The 24,896-nt window shown below is 37.9% G+C and overlaps 1 protein-coding gene across 13 annotated transcripts in view; it reads left to right on the top strand.

The window, feature by feature from the left end:
• The window catches only part of CARMIL1 (capping protein regulator and myosin 1 linker 1), a 351,277-nt gene that overhangs the window by 240,759 nt on the left and 85,622 nt on the right, over nucleotides 1-24,896 (top strand). For all 13 annotated transcript variants that reach the window (XM_074319291.1, XM_074319290.1, XM_074319289.1 and 10 more), the window contains 5 exons: nucleotides 9,659-9,740; nucleotides 10,471-10,570; nucleotides 10,674-10,728; nucleotides 15,368-15,540; nucleotides 24,118-24,186. In XM_074319291.1, coding sequence (XP_074175392.1) covers nucleotides 9,659-9,740; nucleotides 10,471-10,570; nucleotides 10,674-10,728; nucleotides 15,368-15,540; nucleotides 24,118-24,186 — 479 coding nt within the window. The remainder of the gene's footprint in view (nucleotides 1-9,658; nucleotides 9,741-10,470; nucleotides 10,571-10,673; nucleotides 10,729-15,367; nucleotides 15,541-24,117; nucleotides 24,187-24,896) is intronic.

Below are 24,896 nucleotides of genomic sequence, written 5' to 3'. Positions count from 1 at the left end.
CAAAAAAATGTATATACATTTTAAGAAAGGAAAACTGTATTAAAATTGTGATACTCAATATATACCGATCACAAAAGAAGTCACGTTTGACTTCTGCAATTACAAGAGGTGCTCAAAGTGGTTACCAGACACTTCTGATTATGGGGAACTACTGCTGGAGCAACGTTGCCCAAAGTGTCCACTTGTATACAATTTTTGGCACCCCCAGTATAAGGTTGTTTGCTCTTGTTTACCTTGGTTGTTTGCTCTGTCTGTCAAATTTATATTAGATAAGCTGTATAAACCCACACTTTTGTAGGTCAAAATGGCAGACTACTGGCACTTTTATATGGTTCCACGAAATAGTAGACTTTTTCTTTATAATTTTTTTTTATTAAGAGAGGATCCAGATCAAATGATTGCTCTCTGATGGTAGGACTGACCATTAGTATGATGATAATTCCAACTTCATGTTGGCTATTCATATATAGATTATAAGAAAAAATGATACTGCTGAGATGGGGAACCCTTAAAACTATCTTAGTACCATGTTCTCCCAGTATCTTATATCTTAAATCAACACTGGTGACCACATTTATAAAGTCAAACCCTGTATTGCCACTCATGAAAATTGGTGAGACACAAAGTTATTTTTTTTAAATAATGTGTCTTGTCATCTTTTTCCCTTAGGGATAGATGTCCAAATTTAACAAGGTTTCACTTTACTCATCTCTATGATATAGTAAACCTTTCTCTTAAAAGGTATCTGGGGCTGCAATAGTATCCATGTAGAATGCTTGGCACTTTAGGTATTAACTGCTATTCTTTAATCATTTGTTCTTCAGAGTTTAGATAGGTTGGTGTAAAAATAATTGTCGTTTTGCAATTATTTTTAACCTTTTAAACCGCAATTATGTTTGCACCAATAAGGAAACTCTCAGAAAAAAGCTGTCACTAACTTGGAAGTTTCAAATTATAGGTATATGTATTTTTTTCAAGTTCATTTTCTAATTAATCACAGTAGATGCTCTCTTCTCTACTCTTACTTAGGATGCCAGTCAAAATCATAGAAGAACTCTGCACTTAACCTTCTCTAATGATAAGATAAATTCTCCACCTGTAGTGACGGTGAATGAAATGTTTCCCTGACACCGTAATTATCTTTGGAAGGCATTTACACAGGGATGACTTACTGAAGATGGGGGCTGACATACCTGAAAGGAGTCCAATGTCTGAGGCATAATAGTGACAATGTCTGATATGGGCACTGTACGGGTTCAGCGCCTCCTGCACGTTCCTCTAGTACAAGTCTACGCAAGCCATGGAAGCAAAGAACAAATGTGAAATACCTTGAAGTCTTCTTCTATTTATAAATAATTAGTTATAAAACAGCTATTGTCCACTTACTAATCTTAAAGTGAAGTTGTATGGGTGTCATAGAAAGTAAATGATCATCCTCTGGGATTGTGGTTGAGTTTATTAGGAAAGAGAAGAAAATAACCTTGAAGTAGGAATTTAAAGTATCTAGATAGGAAGCTTCGAATAACTTCGCTTCAGCAAATTATTTTTGTTTTTATCTTATGCTGGTTCCTTTGCTGTTTATTCACACCTTTCCTCATGAACTTGTACTTGTAGTACAAGTTTCCTCATTGTACTTGTAGTATTTTGGGATGTTTCTGTATCCCCCTGAAAGAGGCATTTTACAATCATTAATTTGAATGAGAGAAGATTTACACTTTATGCTATTTTTAAAAAGTACCGTACAGGTATTTAGAAATTATGGAGTTGATTTTCTACAACACAAACATTATTGTTATAAGAAACTCGAATCCCAAATTTTAAACTGTATTCTTTTGGATCTGTGAGGGCAAAGCTAGCAAAGACAGAAATTAAACTTCTTTTACAGATAACTTCTTCTATACTTAGAGAGAAAACCTCCGTGTTCCTTCAGATATTTCATATTAATTATGTTATCACTTTTTTCCTTTTCCTTGGTCTTTTAGTACCAAAGAGGAGTAATTTCTTTTTCTTTTCTTTTCTCATTTTTTGTATTTTAAAATTTTTTTCAATTACAGTTGACATTCAATATTATTTTATATTAGCTTCAGGAGTACAGAATAGTGGTTAGACATTTATATAATTTACGAAGTGATTCCCTTTGATTAGTCTGATACCCAACTGGCACTATACATAATTATTACATTATTGACCATATTCTCTATGCTGTATTTTACATCCCCGTGACCATTTTGTAACTACCAAATTGTACTTCTTAATCCCTTCACCTTTTTAACCCAGACCCCAACCCCCCTTCTATTGGTAACTATCAGTTTATTCTTTGTATCTGTCAGTCTGTTTCTGTTTTGTTTGTTCAGTAACTTTGTTCTTTAGATTCCACATATAAGTGAGATGATACGGTATTTGTCTTTCTTCACCGGACTTATTTCATTTAGCATAATACTCTCTAAGTCCATCCATGTTGTTGCAGATAGCAAGATTTCATTCTTTTTTATAGCCAAATAATATTTAATTGTATATGTATACCACATCTTTATCCAGTCATCAATTGATTGGCACTTGGGTTGCTTCCATATCATGGCTGTTGTAAATAACACTGCAATAAAACATAGGGGTGCAATTATCTTTTCAAATTAGTGTTTGGATTTCTTAGGATAAATACCCAGAAGTGGAATTGCTGGGTCATAAGGTAGTTCTGTTTTAAGTTTTTGAGGAACCTCTATATTGTTTTCCATAGTGGCTGCACAGATGTGCAATCCCACCACCAATGCAGAAGGGTTCTGTTTTCTCCACATCACCACCACTTGTTGTTTTTTGATTTATTGATGATAGCCATTCTGACAGGAGTGAGGTGAGATCTCATAGTTTAAATTGCAGTTCTCTGATTAGTGGCATTACGCATCTTTTCATATGTCTATTGGCCATGTGTATGTCCTCCTAGGAAAAATGTCTATTCACGCCCTCTGCCCATTTTTTAATTGGGTTGTTGGAGTTTTTGGTGTTGAGTTGTATGAGTTCTTTATAAATTTTGGATATTAACCCCTTTTGGATTATCATTGGAGGATATCTTCTGTCATTCAGTAGGTTGTCTTTTCATTTTGAGATGGTTTCCTTGCTGTACAAAAAGTTTTTAGTTTGATGAAGTCCCATTTGTTTATTTTTTCTTTTGTTTCCCTTGCCTGGGGAAATATATCAGAAAAAAATATTACTAAGTGCAGTGTTACAGAGTTTACTCCCTACAAGGCCTGACAATTATGTTTGCAAACTCATCCTAGAAAAAGTGCTACATACCTCATTGCTGAATATCACCATGGTCACCTTCGAAGTACTCCCCTTGGGAAGCTATGAACTGATGCTAGTCTGCCCTTCAAAGCAATTTTGGAACTCTTTTCCTGGAATGGCCATCAGAGCTGTCGTCGCATTACCCTTGATGTCCTGAATGTCATCCAAATGTCTTCCTTTCAATATTACCTTTATCTTTGGGTAAAGAAAGAAATCATTGGGGGCCAGATCAAGTGAATAGGGAGGGCGTTCTAATACAGTTATTTGTTGGCTGGCTAAAAACTCCCTCACAGATAGTGCCAGGTGAGCTGGTGCATTATGATTGAAGAACCATGGATTGTTGGTGAAAAATTCAGGTCGTTTTCATCTTAACTTTTTCATGCAGTCTTTTCAGCATTTCCAAACATGCTGAACTGTAATTAACTGTAGTTCCAGTTGGTACAAATTCATAATGAATAATCCCTCTGATATCAAAAAAAGGTTAGCAACATCATTTTGACTCTTGCTTTGGAGTGACAGAACTTTTTTGGTCGCGCAGAATTGGTTGACTTCCATTGTGTACTTTAACCCTTTGTTTCAGGGTCATGTTGGAACACCCATGTTTCATCACCAGTGATAACAGGCCCAAAACATTGTCTTGCTTCTCCAGAAGGTCTTGGCAAACTTCAACTCTCCTTTGCTTTTGTTCATTGGTGAGCTGCTTTGGGACCATTTTTGCATACACTTTTCTCATGCCAAGATTTTCTGTTAAGATTTTCCTAAATGTTTCTCTATTGTTTTTCACTTGGTCTGCTATGTTGTTCACAGTCAGCTGACAATTTTGATGCACAATTCGATGAATTTTTGCAATGTTTTTGTCAGTTCTGCTCACTACTGGCTACCCTGACCTCTCTTCATCAGTGACTCATTCTCTCCCCTCAGAAAAACATTTAATCCAATTACACACTGCCATTTTCTTCATGGTGTTATCCCCATAAACTTGGACTGACATGTCCCTGATTTCACTTCCATTCTTGCCAAGTTTAACAAGAAATTTAATGTTTGCTCATTGCTCTCATTGAAGCTCAGACGTTGTCGCGACGGCATACAAAAACACGCAGCAACAGTAACAAACGCCACTCAGCAAGACACTGCCACACGTCAACACGAACACAGCTGTGAGACACTGATATACCAAGGTTATGAAACCTTACTGAGCTCTTTGTACAGTGCTGTGAATGTAAGCACACAGTGGCAAGTTTGCAAACTTAATTGTCAGACCTTGTATGTTTTCTTTTAGGTGTTTTATGGCTCCAAGTCTTACATTTAAGGCTTTAATCCATTTTGAGTGTATTCTTGTAGATGGTGGCAGAAGGTGGTCTAGATTCATTTTCCTATGTGTAGCTTTCCAGTTTTCCCAGCACCGTTTTTTGAATAGACTATCCCATTATATATTCTTGCCTCTTTTGTCATAAAATAGTTGACCATATAGGCATGGGTTGATTTCTGGATTCTTTATTCTATTCCATTGATCTATGTGTCTGTTTTTATGTCAGTGCCATGCTGTTTTGATAACTATAGCCTTGTAGTACTATTTTTTTATCCAGTAGCATGGTACCTCCTACTTTGTCCTTCTTTACCAAGATTCCTGTGGCTATTCCAGGTCTTTTGTGGTTCCATATAAATTTGAGGATTATTTGTTCTAGTTCTGTGAAAATGTCATTGGTATTTTGAGAGGGATTACATTGAATCTATAGATTGCTTTGGGTAGCATGGATATTTTAATAATATTAATTCTTCCTATCCATGAGCATGGTATATGCTTCCATTTATTTGTATTTTCTTTCTTCAGTGTCTTCTAGTTTTCCGAGTAGAAGCCTTTTGCCTTCTTGATTACTTTATTCTTAGGTATTTTTTTTTTCATGCAGTTGTAAATAAGATTGTTTTCTTAATTTATTTTTCTGGTAGTTCATTATTGGTATATAAAAATGCAACCAATTTCTGAATATTAATTTTGTATCCCGTTATTTTACTTAATTCATTTATCAAGTCTAATAGTTTTTTTGGTGGAATCTTTAGGGTTTTCTATATATAGCATCATGTCATCTGCAAATAATGACAGTTTTACTTCTTCCATTCCAGTTTGGATGCCTTTTATTTCTTTTCCTTATCTGATTGCTGTGGCTAAGACTTCCAGATCATTTCTTTTCTCTAAGAAGATGACTCAGTGTAGTTATGGGAGGCAAAAGTATAAGAGCAAAGGGCAGGCATTTTGGAATCAAAATGACCTCCGTGATACCAGGTCCAGCTTTTTGGTTTGTCAAGTGACTTCTTTCAACCTTTGTTTCTCACCTGTAGAGTTGGGATGATACTAGTTAATGGGTATTGTATTTGACACAATGCTGAGCCTGGCATGTGTGAGCCATTGTGTGGGGGAGGAGGATGACTATGGAGGAGCCTTATTTTGAATGTCAGAAATTACAGCATAATCAGTATTGCCTTTCTGAAAGAATTTATTTAGAAGCTTTAAAATATTCTGTCTTTACTAAAACATTTTCTGGGATTGCCTTCAAAGCTATTTTAAATCTGTCAAGAAGAATTAGTATCATCAATTTATAGTCACAACTGATTTTTGACACAAAACAGCATTACCCTCTATGACCAGACCTGCCTCTGAGTGGCCTATGGCTAATCTTAGTTTATTCTCAAAAGGTAAGGACTTAGCATCTCTGCACATGTGCAAAGAAATATGCATCTTCCATTGCCCTTACAATTATTCCAAAGAAGAGTATCAAAGCTGTTTTACATGGTAGTAGTGATTTTGGTGTTCATAGGTATTCTTCCCGTGGACTCATCTACCTGAAAGGAGTCATTGGGTCTGTGCATTCTGGCCTGTTTTTAATAATCTTACTACTTCATAGTCTCATTTCAACAGAAGAATAGAAAAGTGCCAGAGGAAAATCTCTGGTGCTTCAGAGAAGACGGAAAGACTAATTATAGCTGAAGATTGGTTGCAGATCTGATGTGGGAGTTACTTTTTTAAGAGGAAACTTTCCTGCACATTATCCGTGATTCATCGTAAGGTTCTTTGCTGATGAGTAGAAAAAAGAACACCAGATACTAAAATTTGTAATGAGTAGGACGTTGCAGCAAGAGAATAGAAATTTTTGAGGCAATTCCATTCAATTTGATAGTCATTCAGCCAGCTTTGAGGTGAGAAGTCTGGTTTGTCATCATTGCTATTCCCCTCACGTATCACTTTCCTATTAGGCCGGGTAAAGAATGCAAAACGGGAAATGTTTCACTACAGGAAGCATATGTGAAGCAATATGATACATGCAACTATTCTCATCTTGGAAATGACTGTTTATATATACCTTTCTTAGGTTCTAAATTGCCTTTTGGCATCAAATCCTGCTAACAAGAGGACATTTTCAACTGGATCATGTCAAACCATTTTTCTGTCCTTGGAGAAACCTATGAGAGAAAATTCCCCAGGATAAAAATCATTTTTTAAAATTAAAATTGGAACCTCTATAGAAGAAAAGTGATAATTTGGGGGTTTATTTTCTATTTAAATTTGTAATATTTGCCAGATATTTTTAAATGACAAGTGATCTTAAGGAAAGAAAATGAATTATTAAAAGTTCTCTATAGATTTTAATGTCTTTGCCTCTCCCCATTATGGATATTTGAGTATTAAATATAACTATTCACTTAGAACCATGAGTAACATCTGGAATATCCCACCTTTATTGAGTGAGAGGACACTTTTCTCTTGAAAGAAATGTGATTTTATTTTTAACATTTCAAAAAGTAGTCAGTGATTCAGTCACATTTACTTCTCTTTGATCATGCTTTCCTTTAAATAATGCTAGAGTGTGGGATCCAAATGATGGTAGTTTAAAAACCAGTTTTACATGCACCCATGCAGACACAGCCTCTAATTATGCAAATTGATTTAAAAGGATTTTCATTTACAGTAATGGAAAAGCTTTTACTGTTTGGGGAAAGCTTTAGCTTTTTGGGAATTTTAGGCATCAAATAACCTGTGAATTCAACGACTGTTCTTGGTAACTAAAGATTAGTTATTTTCTTATTTAAAGTTTTTATTTTTGTTTTTGGAATACATTTTAGTCAGATGTGTTTTCTTTGACTGCTATTTTACAGTGTGTATTGTAGAGACTTCAGCTTCTCTATTCTTATTCTTACTGCCCATAACATTTTTTTTTTTTCTCCTTGGTCTTTCCTTAGCTTGGCCATTGTGTAAGTACTTTATGAATGGATAAATGATCATATATTGATATATTCAATTATTTTTTAACAATTGGGAAATGTTAGTTTTATGGGTATATGCTGCAAATATTATCAGTCAAGAGTTTTTATAAAATAAACAGAATTGAGCACTTAAATACCACCTGTATTTTCCATATCTGTAAATGGAATTTTTTACTGTAGTTTGTAATAATAGAAAGTAGAGATTTTGTTGTAGAAATTTTACTTCTCAACATAGAACTAACAACAAGTAATGAAATTGTAAAGACTTATGCACTTATGTTTATCTTCTCAAAAGCATAATTTTTTTTTCATGCTCTGAAAATCAAATTATGTTTCTTTGAAGCCTTTGCCTAAATTGTTTGTTGCTTGAACTTTGGCATAGTCTACATACACATTCATTTCTTCAAGTATTAATAAGCTGTGACTTGGAGCAGTGCTTCTCAAAACTGTTTGTGGTGAAGAACCTGTTTTTTTTTTTAAACTTTCACTCCATGATAAATCAATATATTTGCAAAAATGTAATAAAAAATGGATTACTAGAAAGATTTAAGAAAACACTGAAAATACTTAATTTTTATTAGGTGCCACAGACCTAAAATTATTCCTAAGGTTTCTAAAATATTTATAGTCAGTTTCTGTACTTACTTTATCTGGGACCAGTGAGAAACTTGGCAGACTGCCACCAGTTCCACAGGCCACACTTTGAGTAGCAGGGTGCTAGGGAAGGCCTAGGGTGTGGCAAGATGGGCTTGAGGGAACACTTGAATAAGCTGGAGCCAGCGCTCCTGAGAAAACACTCGACAGTAGTTAGAGCCCTTCAGCTGAGGAGCTGGCGGATCTGGGTTTCCCTAAAGTGTGTGCCCAGTCTCCTGGGGTGGTCTGCCTCTGAGTTCACAAGAGGCTCCTTGGAGTAACCCGTCACCTTGAAAAGCAGGAAAGGCTGAGTTTACATACATCAGCTGAAATACTCCTGAACAAAGGGCGATCTCAGAGATCTGTGTAAAACTCTACTTATACAAGCAGCCAGAAAGATTGGTAGGTTTGGGTCAGGAGTACTGTAAAAAATATTGCGTCTAAAATAGTGAATTAAAGATGCTTTAAATTCTTATATCAAATCTTGAACAAGTAGAAAGTAGCACCTTGTATTATAAATTTGGTATAGAAGTTTATATAAATTTTAATTTTCTTAAATGAATAGAGAAAAACTACCATGTTCCTTGGTATATAGTAGATTCCCAATAAATGATAATTTCTTCTCCCCTGTTAGATAGTAAGTCTGCTGAGCAAAGGGGCCAGAGCTCAGGAAACTTTACATCCTGCACAATGCTTTACACATAATGGGAACTCAAATAGTTGCTGAAGGGAAAATAAAGAGATAGTCTGACCTCTGTAAAATATGCTTTTAGTTTCTTGGGGAAAGATGAAAAGTAATGGGTTTATATAGTTTGTCTTTCTTTTTGGAATAAATTAGATAATGAGATGACACTAACAGCTCACTCTTAGTTTTGCTGTAAGCCAACCATAATGGTAATACTTGAGATTAATCTAACGTCTTTTTCTTTTGTGGCTCAATGCATTTATACAAATCATTATGTATTTACTTTCAACTCTTTACTCCCTTCTTTATAATTGTGAGCTCTTACACATTTCTGTAGAACAGTTAGAGATGGGTTCGTCCTGAACTGGTTGACATTCAAAGTTAGTCTTTCTTGTCTACTTTGGTTGTTTTGCTACTACCTGGTGGAGAGTTATTCCTTGAAATCTGTAATAATCAAATAAAACAGTAACATTTCTTATGTATAAAAAAGATTTGTTAGATGTCCCTAAGTCAGAAATGAAGAAAGCCCTTGTGCATCGACAGACTCTGTCTTGCCATTGGTGACCCTGGATTGTCTCCATCTTCCTTCTGTTTCTTTTTCTAATGATTTTTGGGTTGGTGTGGTATGGCAAACAGCAGCAATGACCAGTGATTGGCTCTTTACAATTGATAACAACTTTTGGGGAGTTAAGTTTTCACTTTTTCTTTGGTACTTAGTTTAAGGATGTATCGCTTGTTTTTAATGTTTTGCCTACACTTCGAGTAGGTGACAGCTGTATCTTGTGTCTGGTTTGTGTTCTCTAGCTGAGATCAGGAGGTGCACAAGTGTTGGAAGGCTGCATTGCTGAAATCCACAACATCACCAGCTTAGACATCTCTGACAATGGTAAGTCAGAAATAAGGAATGAGAAACAGTATTATTTGAAGCACGTTAGTAAAGGGAAACTCATCTTTTAGCCCAGTCTAGACAACACCTTAATAAAAATGTTATTTCACTCCTTAGCTACGTAATAGGACTTTTAAATTTAACAATGGAGTTTATTTATGAAATAAATCTGTGCCAATGTCTTACTAAATTGATTCCATGGCCAAAAATGCAAAATCTATGCAGTAAATAAAAGTCAGTTAAAAAAACATTATAAATACATTGATAAAGATCTGAGATGAGCCTTTTGCATTCTTGCTGATAATAAAGTTGAGCCCTTGTTTATTTATTTAGAAGCTTGTTTCATTAGCATCATTTCTGCTAATGTAGCATGAACATGAACCTGTTAAATTTGCACAGACAACTGCACACACCTGCCAGTAAACAGTGTGCTGAAATCTTCCCTCCTGAGTGATAGGAAGGCTGAAGCTTTTCTGCCGTTCTCCATTCCCAATCCCCCACACTTCATTTAGCCACTGCTTGTGTAAGCGAATGTAGAGAAGGAGTTTGTCACTGTGAAATAATAGAGCAAGAAAAGAGAGCAAAAAGTTCTTTTGAAAGAGATAAGATGAGAATCCCAGGGCCCTCAGGAAAGTCATCCATCTGCATGTCGCCTTTGCTTACTTGTGTTTCAGTTGCGAGCTCATTTGTACACGTGTTCTGATTCTCCACTTCCTTTCATTCTTTCCAGGTTTAGAATCTGACCTATCTACCTTAATAGTGTGGCTCAGTAAAAACAGATCAATACAACACCTGGCACTAGGCAAAAATTTTAATAATATGAAATCCAAGTAAGAGTTTTGAATTTTTTCATATGACAGTGATGAAAATAACCAGCTTTCTGAAAACTTTTGGTTTGATTCCACTGTCTACATCTTTTAAATATCTCTTTAGAAATCTGGCACCTGTGTTGGACAACTTAGTACAGATGATTCAAGATGAAGAATCAGTGAGTATTATTTAAAAATTTTTTGCCTAAAGTCTTTGTTTGTTATCATTCTTATAATTATTTCTACTGGGATAATGCTGATATACTTTCAGATAATTTTATCTGTATATACATTTTCTATTGTTATTTTTTTAATGGAATAAATACTTAAGCTTTAGTACAGCTATAGACTGTATCTAAAACTTACTCTTCACTTGATTCAACTCTTCGCTAATTAAAGGAAGATTGTAACTAATAGTTAAAAGAAATATAAATTGACCCCTAAGCCCATCTTTTAATAAGCCTTAGATTTTCTAACTTCACCTAATGCACTAATCTGCAGGCATGAATTACTATAACATAGTTGACTTTATGTCCTTATAACATGCTGAGAAACATTGTAGTGCTAATTTCAATTTCATCTAGTAATTACACAGAGATGCAAGAGACTAAGAAAGTTGTCCTCCATCTGAAACTGCTTCTTGAGCTCTAGTAATCCTATATTTTAACCCCCTTTAGTGGCTCCTGGCCAAGAATTTGTTCAGGATAAAGAAATTTGATTTCAAATACCCTATTTTATTGTCCTTAAAAGTGCACTGGAAAATAAAAAAAAATTATTTTATGAACAAAGTAAGAACTACTTTATTGTTAACTTCTTTAATTTAAACCTAGTGTTTTATATCTTATATTTTACTGATGCTCTTTAAGATTTTATCCCTTTCCCGTCCTTGTCCTATTTGGCTGCCAAACTCGGCTTTTATGGTTTCTAAAATCCAAATCAATTTGTATTTCTACTATGAAGATTTGCATTATTCATGTTAGTGATAGTTACTTTTGTGGGTCATAAGAGTGATTTCATACATTAATTGTGTGAGAGATGTCACATATTTTAAAAGTATAATATTCCCTTTTGAATTCATATGGGGTAGTAGGAAATTCTATACGCTAACTTTTCTGAGGAAGCTAAGGGCCAGGAGAGATGAGGACTGGAACTTTTCCTTCCTTGCCCTTGTCCACACCTCTTTGTGGAGCTCAGATCTGGAATGCAGGGAACGTTCTGTTCTTCTGCCTCTTCATTGTGTGGATATAGTTTCTAATCGGGCTAGAAATGAAACTCATTATTATTTAATGAATTCAAGCACTTCTCTCTTTGTCCTCATTTTCTAATAAACCCCATATTTTGTTATTCTTATACTGGGTTATTAAAATTAAGTGCATAATTAGGACATAATTTACACTTTTCAGAATTTAGGCTGTTTGTTTTACATATTTAATTTGACTTTATACCACCCTGTTTTAGTCACAATTCTGATTTCCTAGTATTGACCCAGTTTTAAAAATTGGGGAAGCTAATATGCAGAATCGTATTTTAATATTCATCCCAAATATTTTTTCTTAGCACATATTTTAGGAAAATGTATATTTTATGAAAAATATATTCATTAATTTCATGTTTTGCTTATTACATGAGGGTCTTCAAACTCTTCCTATAATTTTGAAAGTCTCTCACTTAAAGACAATCCTGATATTTAAAACACACCTAAAAACATATTTGCAGATGGTAAAGTTTTCTTGAATTCTGTCAAGTTATAAGTTTGAATTAGTGTGCTGCTAATAATGTACAGTGAAAAGCTTTATGTTCATGTCTTCGAAAAGTAGGTGGCTTTTTCAAAAAGCAATTCCCATCTCTTTTTTTCTACTTTTGAATCAGTAATGTGTAAAACAATTTAAAATGATCAGGAGTTGAGTCTTGTGAATAACTGGCACAGCTGGGCTCATTTTTTGTTTTTATTTTTTATAGGTTTTACATAGATAAAGTAATCTCTTTGTTCTTTTATATTCTGACCTTCTGTTGTAGCGCTTTTTCCTTGACAGCCCAGGGAATCCTTGATTTGCCCAGTATTACACATTATGTTCAGTTGGAAAACTTACATATCTGTGGGCTCCAATGTCACCTTTAACTGTAGACAGTAGTTGTCAGGCTGCTGTGCCCCATCTTGGGGCAGTAACACGGTGGGGTGAGGGTGATAGGGAATCTAGCTTTGAAGTGTTCCATACAAACCCATGTTGTAACCAGTAGAACTGAATGTGTGTCTCCCCAGGAATGCCTGCAGCAAGGAGACAGTTTCAGATTACCATGTTCAGCTATGAAAAGAAATAGAAAGCTTTCCAATAATGATGTTACATGGAAGTGCAATAAATTAAGAAAGGATGACCTTATAAATATGCATGCAATTCAGGCTGTTCTGTGTGCATTAATGAGTCTGCCTGTTATTGTTAAGTGTTAACTGGGGTGTATTTGAGTTTGAACATAGTCCTGGAATAGTGCTTGCTATCTTTGAGACTTGGCAGTTTTCCAGTATTTGGAAGAAGCTGTAATATATCATTTTTGTAGCAGTTGAATAACAATTATTGAAATGATGAGAGATGTGATTACAGCTTTTTATTAAAGCAACATTGCATTTATTTTTATTTAAAACATTAAGTTTCTCAAGTCTGAAGCATTTTTAGTTAAGTTCTCTCCATTTACTTAAGTGTAGGATCTTAAGAAAATTGAAACAACTTCGTTAAACAAGCTAGAGTCTAAGCATATGTGGGCTTTTGGCTGAGGTTTTAATTGCCTTGACACTTAACATGACATTTGACTTTTAAAAGTTTGATTCTAATTAACAAATGTTATCTTTTGATTTTACCATAGATGTACTCAGTTTAGAAAACATGATCAAATTTGGACAATAAATATAGTCCCTTGGTAAAACTATAACCAAACTCAGAATGCTACTTTGTGGATATCTGAGTCTTGAAGCCCTCAGCATCCTCATCCTGCCTCCTGCAGCCATTTGGCAGATGTGCCTTAAACAGGTGTTCCTTTGGAAGTCAATCTTTAGTGGTTGAGTGGACACAGATACACCTCAGGCTTTTTGTGGGAGTCACAGACCACTGGGCACACCTTCATAGCTCTAGTCCCACAAGCCCCCATGGAATCTGGTTGTAGATAACCCTTGAAGCTGCTTCTAGTATCCATCTCCCTATAGTACCAGCACTCCTTATGGAAAAGCAGATAGAACTGTTTAGTGTGGTGGGGCCAGTATAGACCATGTCAGGAGTGGTCTAACCCAGAGACAGCCACACCCCCAGGGAAGTCTGAACTCTGACTTTTAGAGACACATTGGTTCAAATCCTGGAATTCTCATTTCATTAAATCAGTCATGGCTTAAATCGAGGATTGCAAATTCAAATGTCTACAGGGCTAGGAAAACAACATAAATAAGCAAAGTGACCAGGATGTAAGTAGGGGGCCCTAGTCATTTTTTTGGTTGGATATTATGCAGGCCAAGCAGAACTGCCTCCAGGCTGAGTGGCTGTCAGCCTCTGGCTTAAATGGGCAGAGAGTAGCTTGGTCTTGTTTCACCATACAGCTTATGGTAATAATAAGGTCACCCACATTGGACTTCTTTTTCTTTTTAATTGTTAAGTATGTCTTTTGATTACCTTATATATTTATAAGGTAAACCTAAGGGTGATGATCAAAGATCTAAGAGAAGCTAATAGGGGCAATATTATGTAGGGTTAAGCGCACAGAATCTAGAACCAGAGCATCTGGTTCCAGCTCAGCTACTTTTTAACTGTGTGACCTTGGTTGGGTCAGTTAACTTTTTTATTTGGGAAGCGGAGATAACAATATTTACTATAAGAATACTTATAGTAGGTATTCTTATATTAGGTATTCTTATATTAGGTACCGTGTTTCCCCAAAAATAAGACCTAGCCGGACAATCAGCTCTAATGCGTCTTTTGGACCAAAAATTAATATAAGACCTGGTATTATATTATATTGTATTATATTACACCCAGTATTATATTATATTATATTATATTATATTATATTATATTATATTATACCTGATATTATATATTACGCTATGTTACGTTACATTACGTTATGACCCGGTCTTATAGTAAAATAAGACCGGGTCTTATATTAATTTTTGCTCCAAAAGACGCATTAGAGCTGATTGTCCAGCTAGGTCTTGTTTTTGGGGAACATGGTATTAGGTAATATAAGAATACTTATATAAGAATACTAACTATTCTTATGTTAGGTATCCTGGGAGGATTAAATGAACAAACATGTAAAAACCTTAAACAGTGGTTCAACATTGTAAGAGTTCAATAAATGTCAGCTATTATTAATCTCAGCTGGTTTTTATTTTGCATTTGTCCTCCATTAGTAATTTGTCCTCCATTAGTAATTTTCATGCAATTTTCACCTTGCATGAAAATAAAATGGATAAAAAGGGATAAGTGGATAAGTGTAGCCATACTGAACCTAAGAAATTTTTGTGTAGCATTTTTATTCATTCTATTCTCCACTTCAAAGAGTTGGCGTCTACCACTCTAGGTATCTTTCCACAGCTTCCCTTAGAGAAGAGGCAGACAGTATCCAGCATTGAAACAAAAGCCCTCTGTGTTTTAATCCAAAGGCCCATTTTATGCCAGAACCTTCAGATCCCATTCATTAGTGTCTTCAGCCTTAAGTTTACAAGTGAGTTACTTAGAGCAATGATATGTCCCCTTGATGATTCTCCATGACGTGGGTCATCGAGTGATAGCTGCTTTGATAAGCCTGTGCGCATGCTTCCTGTTGTTCCCTCCACAGCCTCTGCAGTCCTTGTCCCTGGCTGACTCAAAACTCAAGACTGAGGTCACCATCATTATCAATGCCCTGGGAAGCAACACCTCCCTGACCAAAGTGGACATCAGCGGGAATTCCATGGGGGACATGGGAGCCAAGATGCTGGCCAAAGCTCTGCAGATCAACACCAAGCTCAGGTACATGGGTCAGGTACTCGGGCCTGAAACATGCATGCTTGTTTTAAGGAAGGCCTACAAAGAATTGTGGCCAGCAAGCGTCAGAGAGCTGGCTGTGCCTGAGGTGACTAAGCTTCCCAGGAGGCCAGCTGGGAAAAAGAGATGAAGATTTGAAGTCTTTTGTCAAAATAGTTGCAAGGATGTTCCCAAATTTAGACATAGTGATTTCTTTAAGCTTTGTTTTAAAGATTTCCATTGGGAGGTGAAACCTGACTGAGAGCTGTTGCAGTTAACTTTTCACATTAGTGCTGACACTGATCAATGTATGGGGATGCAGTGGGCAGCAGAAGAGGATCTGAGGTCAGTGTCAAGTAAGCAGAGCTGTGAAGATGACGGCAGGAGTAACTTGAGGGCTTTTCTGTACGTGGTATGAGCGCATCATCTTGTCTTCCTCTCCTCACTCCTACTAGTATAGAGACAGACAATCCAAGGGATACGTGAGATCCACTGGTTCAAAGCCAAGTTCAGACTGGGTACTAAATGCTTTGTTCAGCGGTTTCCATCTTTATGTTCCCAAGATTGGCTTTCCTTAAGGACCAGCCACGTGGTAACCACTTTTCTTTAGGACTAGTTATGTGGTAACCATGTAGCTTCTATCATTCAGAGACCTGGGTTGCCCAAAGTCCAGCAGTCTGCTGGATGAGGAGTTAATTCATATTGCTCTGCAAGGGCTCGTTCTTATGTTTTTACTTGCTCTTCAATGTAAGGCAGAACCTGAATTTTCTTTTTAAATTGAATCCAAAACCCTAAACCTGCAGCCGTTTCTTTGAAGATAAGTATGACGTCTGACAATTAAGTTCATGAACTTGTTGCAATGATGTTGCTAACCTTTTTTGACATCACAGGGATGATTCATTATGAATTTGTAGCAACTGGACAAACATTTACCAAGTTTATTATTTGGAAGTGCTGAAAAGGCTGTGAGAAAAAGTTAGATGACCTGAACTTTTCACCAACAGTTCATGGCTCTTGCCTCACTGCAATACAGCAGCTCACATGGCACTGTCTGTGAGGGAGCTTTTAGCCCGTAAACAAATAACTGTATTGGGACACCTCCCTGCTCACCTGATCTGGCCCCCAATGACTTCTTTCTTTATCCAAAGATAAAGGAAATATTGAAAGGAAGACATTTTGATGACATTCAGGACATCAAGGGTAATGCGATGACAGCTCTGATGGCCATTCCAGTAAAAGAGCTCCAAAATGGCTTTGAAGGGTGTACTAGGCACTGGCGTCAGTACATAGTTTCCTAAGGGGGGTACTTTGAAGGTGACCGAAGTGATAGTCAGCAATGAGGTATGTAGCACTTTTTCTCGGATGAGTTCACAAAGTTAATTGTCAGACCATGTGTATGTAGAGAAGGTCATTGAGATTAAGAATGGAAGCAATTACAGGTTGTCAGTCTTAGATCATCACGCAGACAAATAAGAGCCATTTCACGTGTCAGGTGAATTGATAGATCCTAAACTACCTGTGAAGTATTCACATTCTTAAGGTAAAATAATAATCTTTTTTCCAAAATTGATTTTGTTTTAAAAAGTACACAACATCATATTTATAGTAACTGAGTTTTTGCCAGAAGAGTGACGGGGGTTCCTGGGATAGCTGATTACACCATGTCAGGGCACTGATGAAAACATAAGCAGGCAAAGGCTGAGGAGGACATCATAGAAATGGCGGCTGTGAGGTGGGCCTCTTGAGTTCTCCCCTGGAAGTTACCACAAATTGAACATCTATAAATCATCAAAGGATTGTCTGCTCATCACACAGACCAGCTAAAAGGATTACCTGAAGGTGGGCAAGCCAGGCAAGATGGGGAAGAGGAAGGGTGTGGTGTGGAGACCGGCCCACATCCGCAGCTGCGGTGACATGGGGCCCCCAGGACGCAGACCAGAGATTGCAACAGCCAGGCTATGGTCTCTTTTCCTGAACCACACAGTACTGCTGAGAGATCAGCATAGAGGAGGGCAGTGCCCAGCGTTTGAGGCAGAAACCTCAGCTGGGAACTGCAGCTCTCTCAGTCAGACAGAAAGCAAACTCCATACCTGGGCCCCTCCCCCCACTCTCCCACAGGAATCCTACCCCCACCCTTCCAGAGTCTTAAGCTGGTCGTTGAACAGAGGAGTACTCTCAGATTACAGAGGAGCTATAGCTCTCAAGAACTGGAAAAAGCCGTTCTGCAGCTATAACCTAGGGAAGAAGCTGGGCAGGGAGATGAAGACACCTGCATAACCAGCCCCCACCTTTTCTGCTCGGCTGAGACACACGCAGGGGTCATCAGAGGGGGGGCAGAGGCAGCTCTGGGCTTTCAGCAGCTCAGAAATCTCACACGTTCCACACCTCCAAAACAAAGTGCCCTAAGACTCAGTAGACCTGTGCACAGGGAAGAAGCCCACCTCCCGGTGACTGGCTGTGGTGCTCTCAGCATGTTTGTGCAGGTGAGAGCAGAAACTGCACTGATTTTGTAAAATCTACCAGCCACACCCCATAGCCCCACTCATCTAGAACTGCATTGCCAGGGTCACTCTCGGCGCCAGGTGGCCAGCTCTGCCTCCACAAGACACAGAGGAGATTTTGTGCAGCAGAGGACAATGTGGAGACAGCTTGGTGGGCTTAAGCCAAGACTGGCACTGTTTTTTTTAGTTTAGTAGTATTATCACTTTTTGTGTGTGTGTGTGTGTGTGTGTGTGTGTGTGTGTGTGTGTGTATGTATATACATTTTCCCCTTTCTCTCTCTCTTCTTTTTTCTTTTCCTTACTCTGCTATTTCTTCTGCTTTCCATTTTTTGCACTGATGTTTTTTCTGTGGGGGGGCATTGCTATTTTTCGTTTTGTTTCTTTTGCTTTTTTGTGTTTTTGAAATTTTTGTTTGTGTTGAGTGTTGGTTGTCGGTTGTTTTAACATGTGAGTGTATTTGTTTTTTGTTGTTTTGTTTTGTTCTAAAATCGCCCTGCACCAGGGCCCAGCCCAAGAGGCACAAGAATCAACACACCCAGAGGCCAACTCCACACCAAACCAGAGCATTACCGGATGTGACCTACAAGTGACACAACCAAAGGGAATTCTCTACAGGCACAAGAGCCCATAGGGGCCAAGCCTCATCTGAGGCGTCAACCCTCACACAGCCGGTCATCCACTGTGGGCATAGCTAATTCTAACAGCTAGTCAGCCTGGGAGTCAATCCCACCTACTGACAAGCCAAAAGCAATTAAAGCTCAACTTCAACAGAGAATACCCATAACACAAGGGACTCCTCTGGAACACACACACAGGAGAATAGGGAGACTGTGCAACTCAAATATAAAGAACACATACTACGTAAGTCCACCCTGCAAAGACTGCTAGATCTAGGGGAGCTACCTAATACATCGAAGCAAACACAGAGTCAGCCAGAATGAGGAAACAAAAAAACATGTCCCAAATAAAAGAACAGAAGAAACCTTTGGAATTGGAACTAAATGAAATACAGGTAACCAACCAATCAGAGACAGAGTTTAGAATACTGATGATAAGAATGTTTAAGGAACTTAGTGAGAACATAAAGAAGGATAGGGAAGTCATAAAAAACAACCAGTTAGAACTAAAGAACACAATAACTGAAATAAAGGACACACTCAAAGGAACTACGAGCAAGTTACATGAAGGAGAGGATCGAATCAGCGATTTAGAAGACATAGCAGAGATCACCCAAGTGAAACAAGAGAGAGAAAAGAATAAGAAACAATGAAAATAGTTTAGGAGACCTGTGGGATAACATCAAGCACAACAACATGCACATCATAAGAATACCAGAAGGAGAAGAGAGGGAGCAAGGGATCGAGAACTTATTTGAAGTAATAATGACCGAAAACTTCCCTAACCTGCTGAAGGAAATCGACATACAAGCCCAGGAAGTGCAGAGAGTTCCAACCAGGATAGACCCAAACAAGCCCACACCAAGACACATTATAGTTAAAATGGCAAAGGTTAAAGGCAGGCAGAGAATCCTAAAAGCAGCAAGAGACAGACAGTGAGTTACTTACAAGGGTGCTCCCATAAGACTATCTGCTGACTTTTCTACAGAAACTTTGCAGACCAGAAGGGAGTGGCAGAAGGTATTCAAAATGATGAAAAATAAAGGTCTACAAACTAGATTGCTTTGTCCAGCAAGGCTATCATTTAAAATTGAAGGAGAGATAAAGAGCTTCCCAGAAAATAATAAGCTAAAGGAATTCATTATGACCAAGCCAGCATTGCAGGAAATGTTAAAAGGGCTTTTTTAAGCAGAAGAAAGATGAAAACAATCTAATAAAGACAAGAAATACAAATAATAAAATGGCAATAACTATGTATCTATCAATAATCACTTTAAATGTATGTGGATTAAATGCTCCAATCAAAAGACATAGGGTGGCTGAGTGGATAAGAAAGCAAGACCCTTGTATATGCTGTATACAAGAGACTCACCTCAGATCAAAAGACACACACAGGCTGAAAGTGGAGTGTTGGAGTAAGATATTTCATGCAAATGGAAATGAGAAAAAAAACTGGAGTAGCAGTACTTATATCTGACATAATAGACTTTGAAATGAATATATTAAAAGACAAGGGCAATACATAATAATAAAGGGATCGATCAAACAAGAGGACATAACCCTAGTAAAAATCTATGCACCCAGCATAGGAACTCCTAAATATATAAAACAGATATTAACTGACATAAAGACAGGATCAACAGTAACACTATCATAGTAGGGGACTTCAACACACCTCTGACAACAAGGGATAGATCCTTCAGACAGAAAATCAATATGGAAACAGTGGCCTTAAATGACACATTGGACCAGTTGGATTTAATCCATATTTTTAGAGCATTTCACTCCAAAACTGCAGAATATACATTCTTCTCGAGCACACATGGAACGTTTTCCAAGATAGACCACATGTTAGGCCACAAAACACGTCTCAATAAATTTAAGAAAATTGAAATCATATCAAGTGTTTTCTCTGACCACAGTGCCTGGAAGACACACAAATACATGGAGTCTGAATAACATGTTACTAAATAATGAATGGGTCAACAATGAGATCAAGGAAGGAATCAAAAGGGACCTTGAGACAAATGAAAATGAGAACACAACAACCCAAAATCTATGAGATGCAGCAGTCCTAATAGGGAAAGTAGTCCTAAGAGGGAAATTCATAGCAATGCAGGCCTGTAAAGAAACAGGAAAAATCTCAAATCAACAGTTTATTCTTACACTTAAGGGAACTGGAAAAAGAACAACAAAAGGGAGTACAAGGAAGGAGATAATAAAGATCAGAGTGGAAAAAGCAACATAGAGACCAAAAAACAATACAAATGATCAATGAAACCAAGAGCTGGCTTTTTGAGAAGATAAACAAAACCGACAAATCTTTAGCCAGACTCATTTAAAAAAAAAAAAAAGAGAAAGAGGACCCAAATTGACAGATCAAAATGGTGGCGTGAGGTGAGCCTCTGTAAAGCTCCCCTGGAATTTACAACTAATCGAACAACAATACTCCACAAAGGACTCCCTGCACAGCAGACAGGCAAGACGAAGAGGCCCACTACTGAATTCACCTAAAGGTGGGCAAATAGCGCGAATGGGGGAGGAGGGAAAGGAGAAGTGCGGAGATGGAGACGCACGGGCGCAGGACGCAGACCTAGCTCAGTGCTCTGAGCTCGCTGCATCCCAGAACTACCGCAGCTGCGGGAGAGGGAAGAACTCGGACTGCAAGGGCTCCGCTTATGGCCCACAGGGCTGAGGCAGCAGCATATAACAAGGCTGAACCCAATGCTCACGGCAGAGACCTTGGAGAAAAGACTGAGGGAAGAAGGCTGAAAACGGTGCTTTAAGCCCTCACTGCCGAGCAGAGAACGGAAGTCTTAGGCACTGAGACTAGCCGCCCCCTCCCTACCCTCCCAGAGCTCGCCCCTCCCCAACCTGCCCATTGCTACAAGCAGAACAGTAGCAGTGTCAGATCAAAAGAACAGAATATTTGCTGTTCTGAGAACTGTGGACCGCAGACACAGATTCGCAGCCCAACTAGTTCCAGCAAAGGGGAGGGAGCTGTGGAAGCAGGACCAGCTGTGGTGGTGGTTGCCGCCATTGCTCTGGGCCACCTCTCACAACTCACCCTGCCCCTGGCCCCACCTATCTGGGCGGATCCCTGCAGGAGTAAACAGAACTGCTGAAACATACGGGCTCTGAATCTGGTGCAGGAAGAGCTTTGGAACTTCAAAAGCTCTCCGCATACCCACCGGGACACTGTGCCCTGTGACCTAGACGAACTATTAACAGAGGAGAAGCCCGTCTCACAGGGAATCCCCCCCATTGTGTGAGAAGCTGGAATAGTGCAGAGAAAGCATAGCACTACCCGTGTGAGAGAGAGAAAAAAGTCAGAGAGAAAATAAAACATTCTACCAAGTACTGGAAAACAAAAGAAAGTCCTCTTCCTATCAACCGGTAGCAGAAGCAACTCCTGTAGATGTCTAGGAAGAGAAATAATAAATCATTAATTGCCATGAATAACCAAAGCAACAAAACAGCTCAGAAAGAAAGTGAAAAAGTTCCAGAAAAGGAACTTAAAGATATGGAAATATGTGACTTAAATGACAGAGAATTCAAGATTGCAGTTCTGAGAGAGGACCCAAATTAATAAAAATAGAAGTGAAAGAGGAGTAGTAACAACAGACACCACAGAAATGCAAAAGAAATTTAAAAATATACTATGAGCAGCAATACAACAACAAATTAGCCAATCTGGAAGAAATGGATAAGTGTCCTGAATCATACAACCTTCCAAGGCTAACTCAAGTAGAAACAGAAAATCTGAATAGACTGATTACTACCAGTGAAATTGAATCAGTAATCAACAGGCTCCCAACAAACAAAAGCCCTGGACAAGATGGCTATACAGGTGATTTTTAGAAAACATTCAGAAAATAATTATCACCTATTCTTCTCAATCTATTCCAAAAAATCTAGAAGGAGGGAAGGCTTCCAAACTCTTTTTTTGAGGCCACTATCACCCTGATCCCAAAATCAGACCAATACATTACAAAAAAAGAAAACTACAGGCCGATATCCTTAATGAACATAGATGCAAAACAACCCCATTAAAAAAATGGACATGAAGAGACATTTATTTATCTAAATGGACATAAGTCCAATAGGTTTAGGAACTACCTTATGACCCAGCAATTCCACTCTTAGTATCTATCCAGAGAAATCCAAAACACTAATTTGAAAAAATTCATGTACCCCAAAACACTAATTCAAAAAAATTTATGCAGTGCTCTTTACAATAGCCAAGACATGGAAACAACCGAAATGCCCATCGGTAGATGACTGGATTAAGAAACAATGGTACATTTATATAATGGAGTATTACTGGGCCATAAAGAAGAACAAAATCTTACCATTTGCAGCGATATGGATGGACATAGAGAACATTATGCTAAGTGAAATAAGTCAGAAGGAGTAAGACAAATACCATATGATCTCACTCATATATAGAATCTAAAGAATAGAATAAATGAACAGAGTAATCAAAAACAGTCTCAGAGATATAGAGAAAAAACTGAGGGATGCTAGATGGGAGGGGGTGGAGATGAGGGAGAAGGTGAGAGGATTAGAAGGCACAATTGGTAACCACAAGATTGCCACAGGGATACGAAGGACAGTTTGGGGAGTATAATCAGTAATGTAGATTTTGAAGGGGATCTGATGGACACTTGTCTTACTGGGGAGACCATTTCATGGACGGTGTAGGTGCCTGACTGCTGCAGTGTGCATCTGAAGCTGAATAGCGATGGATGTTGACCGTGGTTTCGTGTGTGTGTGTGTGTGTGTGTGTGTGTGTGTGTAGATAGATAGATAGATAGATAGATAGAGATAGTCACGGCATGTAGAGTGTAGCACAGGGAATGGATTCAGTGGAACTATGGCGGCTATGTGCAATGTTGGAGGGGTGGTAGAATGGGGGAAGAGGGTTGTCACTTTGTGAGGGGTGTAAATGTCCAACTATTACATTGTTTACATTGCTTTGTATACCTGAAACTAATAATAATTTTTAAAAAACATAAACAAATAAGACAAGTTGTTTAGAATGTAGAAGTCTTAGTACTTGGAATTCTTCATGTTGGGCACAAGACTGCTTCGCATCTTTTGTAAGTAGTTTGAGTCTCAGACACGAATATTCGACTACCATTGGGAAAATATCAGAGAAATGAGGTTTTAGACTTCTCTGGCTAGTAAAACATTAACGGTAAGTTAATGTGTGCACTGTTCCTTTTAAGTGTGATTTTTTTCATACTATTTGAGCAGTAAATGTGTTAAGAATGTAATGTTGAGGAAATGCTCATTCTTGCTTTGTTTGAAACAAGGTTGCACATTATTCCTTGCTCACATAATGCCATTGTACCAAAATACCTAGATAATGTTGTTACCTGTAAGAGATTTATCTTCAGTGGGAGGCTCATTTCTTCCATTCCTAAAGGTCTGATCATTTATGTGATTCGGTTTTTAAACAGGACTGTCATATGGGACAAGAACAACATTACTGCACAAGGCTTTCAAGATATAGCTGTTGCTATGGAAAAGTAAGTTTTCATTAGGACTTCCTTCTGAAAAAATGCAAAGATCCGTTGGTGTCTGTGATCTGTGGGATAACAGAAGTAGCTTTAGACTGGGAATCAAATGATCAGGGACAGAGTTGGTCTACTGCTGACCAGCCATGGGACCCAGAAAGATGTGGACTTTCTTCTGATGTAGTTTCTGCATCTGTAAAGTGAGGTCAGATGCATGTTCTGCTGGAGAGGCCACACAATGGTTGCCTCGCTTCCTCCTGCTTTGGTTTCAGTCTGTTTCCACAGATCTTGCTTTTTTGCCCATTATGACAGCTTTGAATCCAGTGGTGACAAGAAAGTTGAGGTCCAGAAAATAAAAATGAAGTTGATGGAAGGCAAGCATAGGGCTAACTTGTCTCATTACTGTAAAAGGCTTTCTTTTGACCTTGGTAACTAGAGTCTGCAATTGATTGTCAAACTTACTTTCCCACTAAACCAAATGAGGAAATCATAATGCAAACATGCCTGGAAAAAAATGCTAGAAATCTGGTTCTTTCTGAGCTTTTTAATCCTCATATTATAGTCTATAGAAACCATCAAAGCAGATTTATAGCATTACAAATGAGAATTTACAAAATGTGGCTGGGAAATAAGGAGCCAGTAGCATAGACATCAGTCCCCTGGGGAAGGAGAAGGACTACTCATTATTCTGTGTTTTCCCAGATTTCCCTCCATGCATGATG

The sequence above is a fragment of the Rhinolophus sinicus genome, linkage group LG14 (assembly GCF_036562045.2).
Source record: "Rhinolophus sinicus isolate RSC01 linkage group LG14, ASM3656204v1, whole genome shotgun sequence".
Taxonomy (NCBI): domain Eukaryota; kingdom Metazoa; phylum Chordata; class Mammalia; order Chiroptera; family Rhinolophidae; genus Rhinolophus; species Rhinolophus sinicus.
This window is presented reverse-complemented; position numbering and strand designations above follow the sequence as displayed.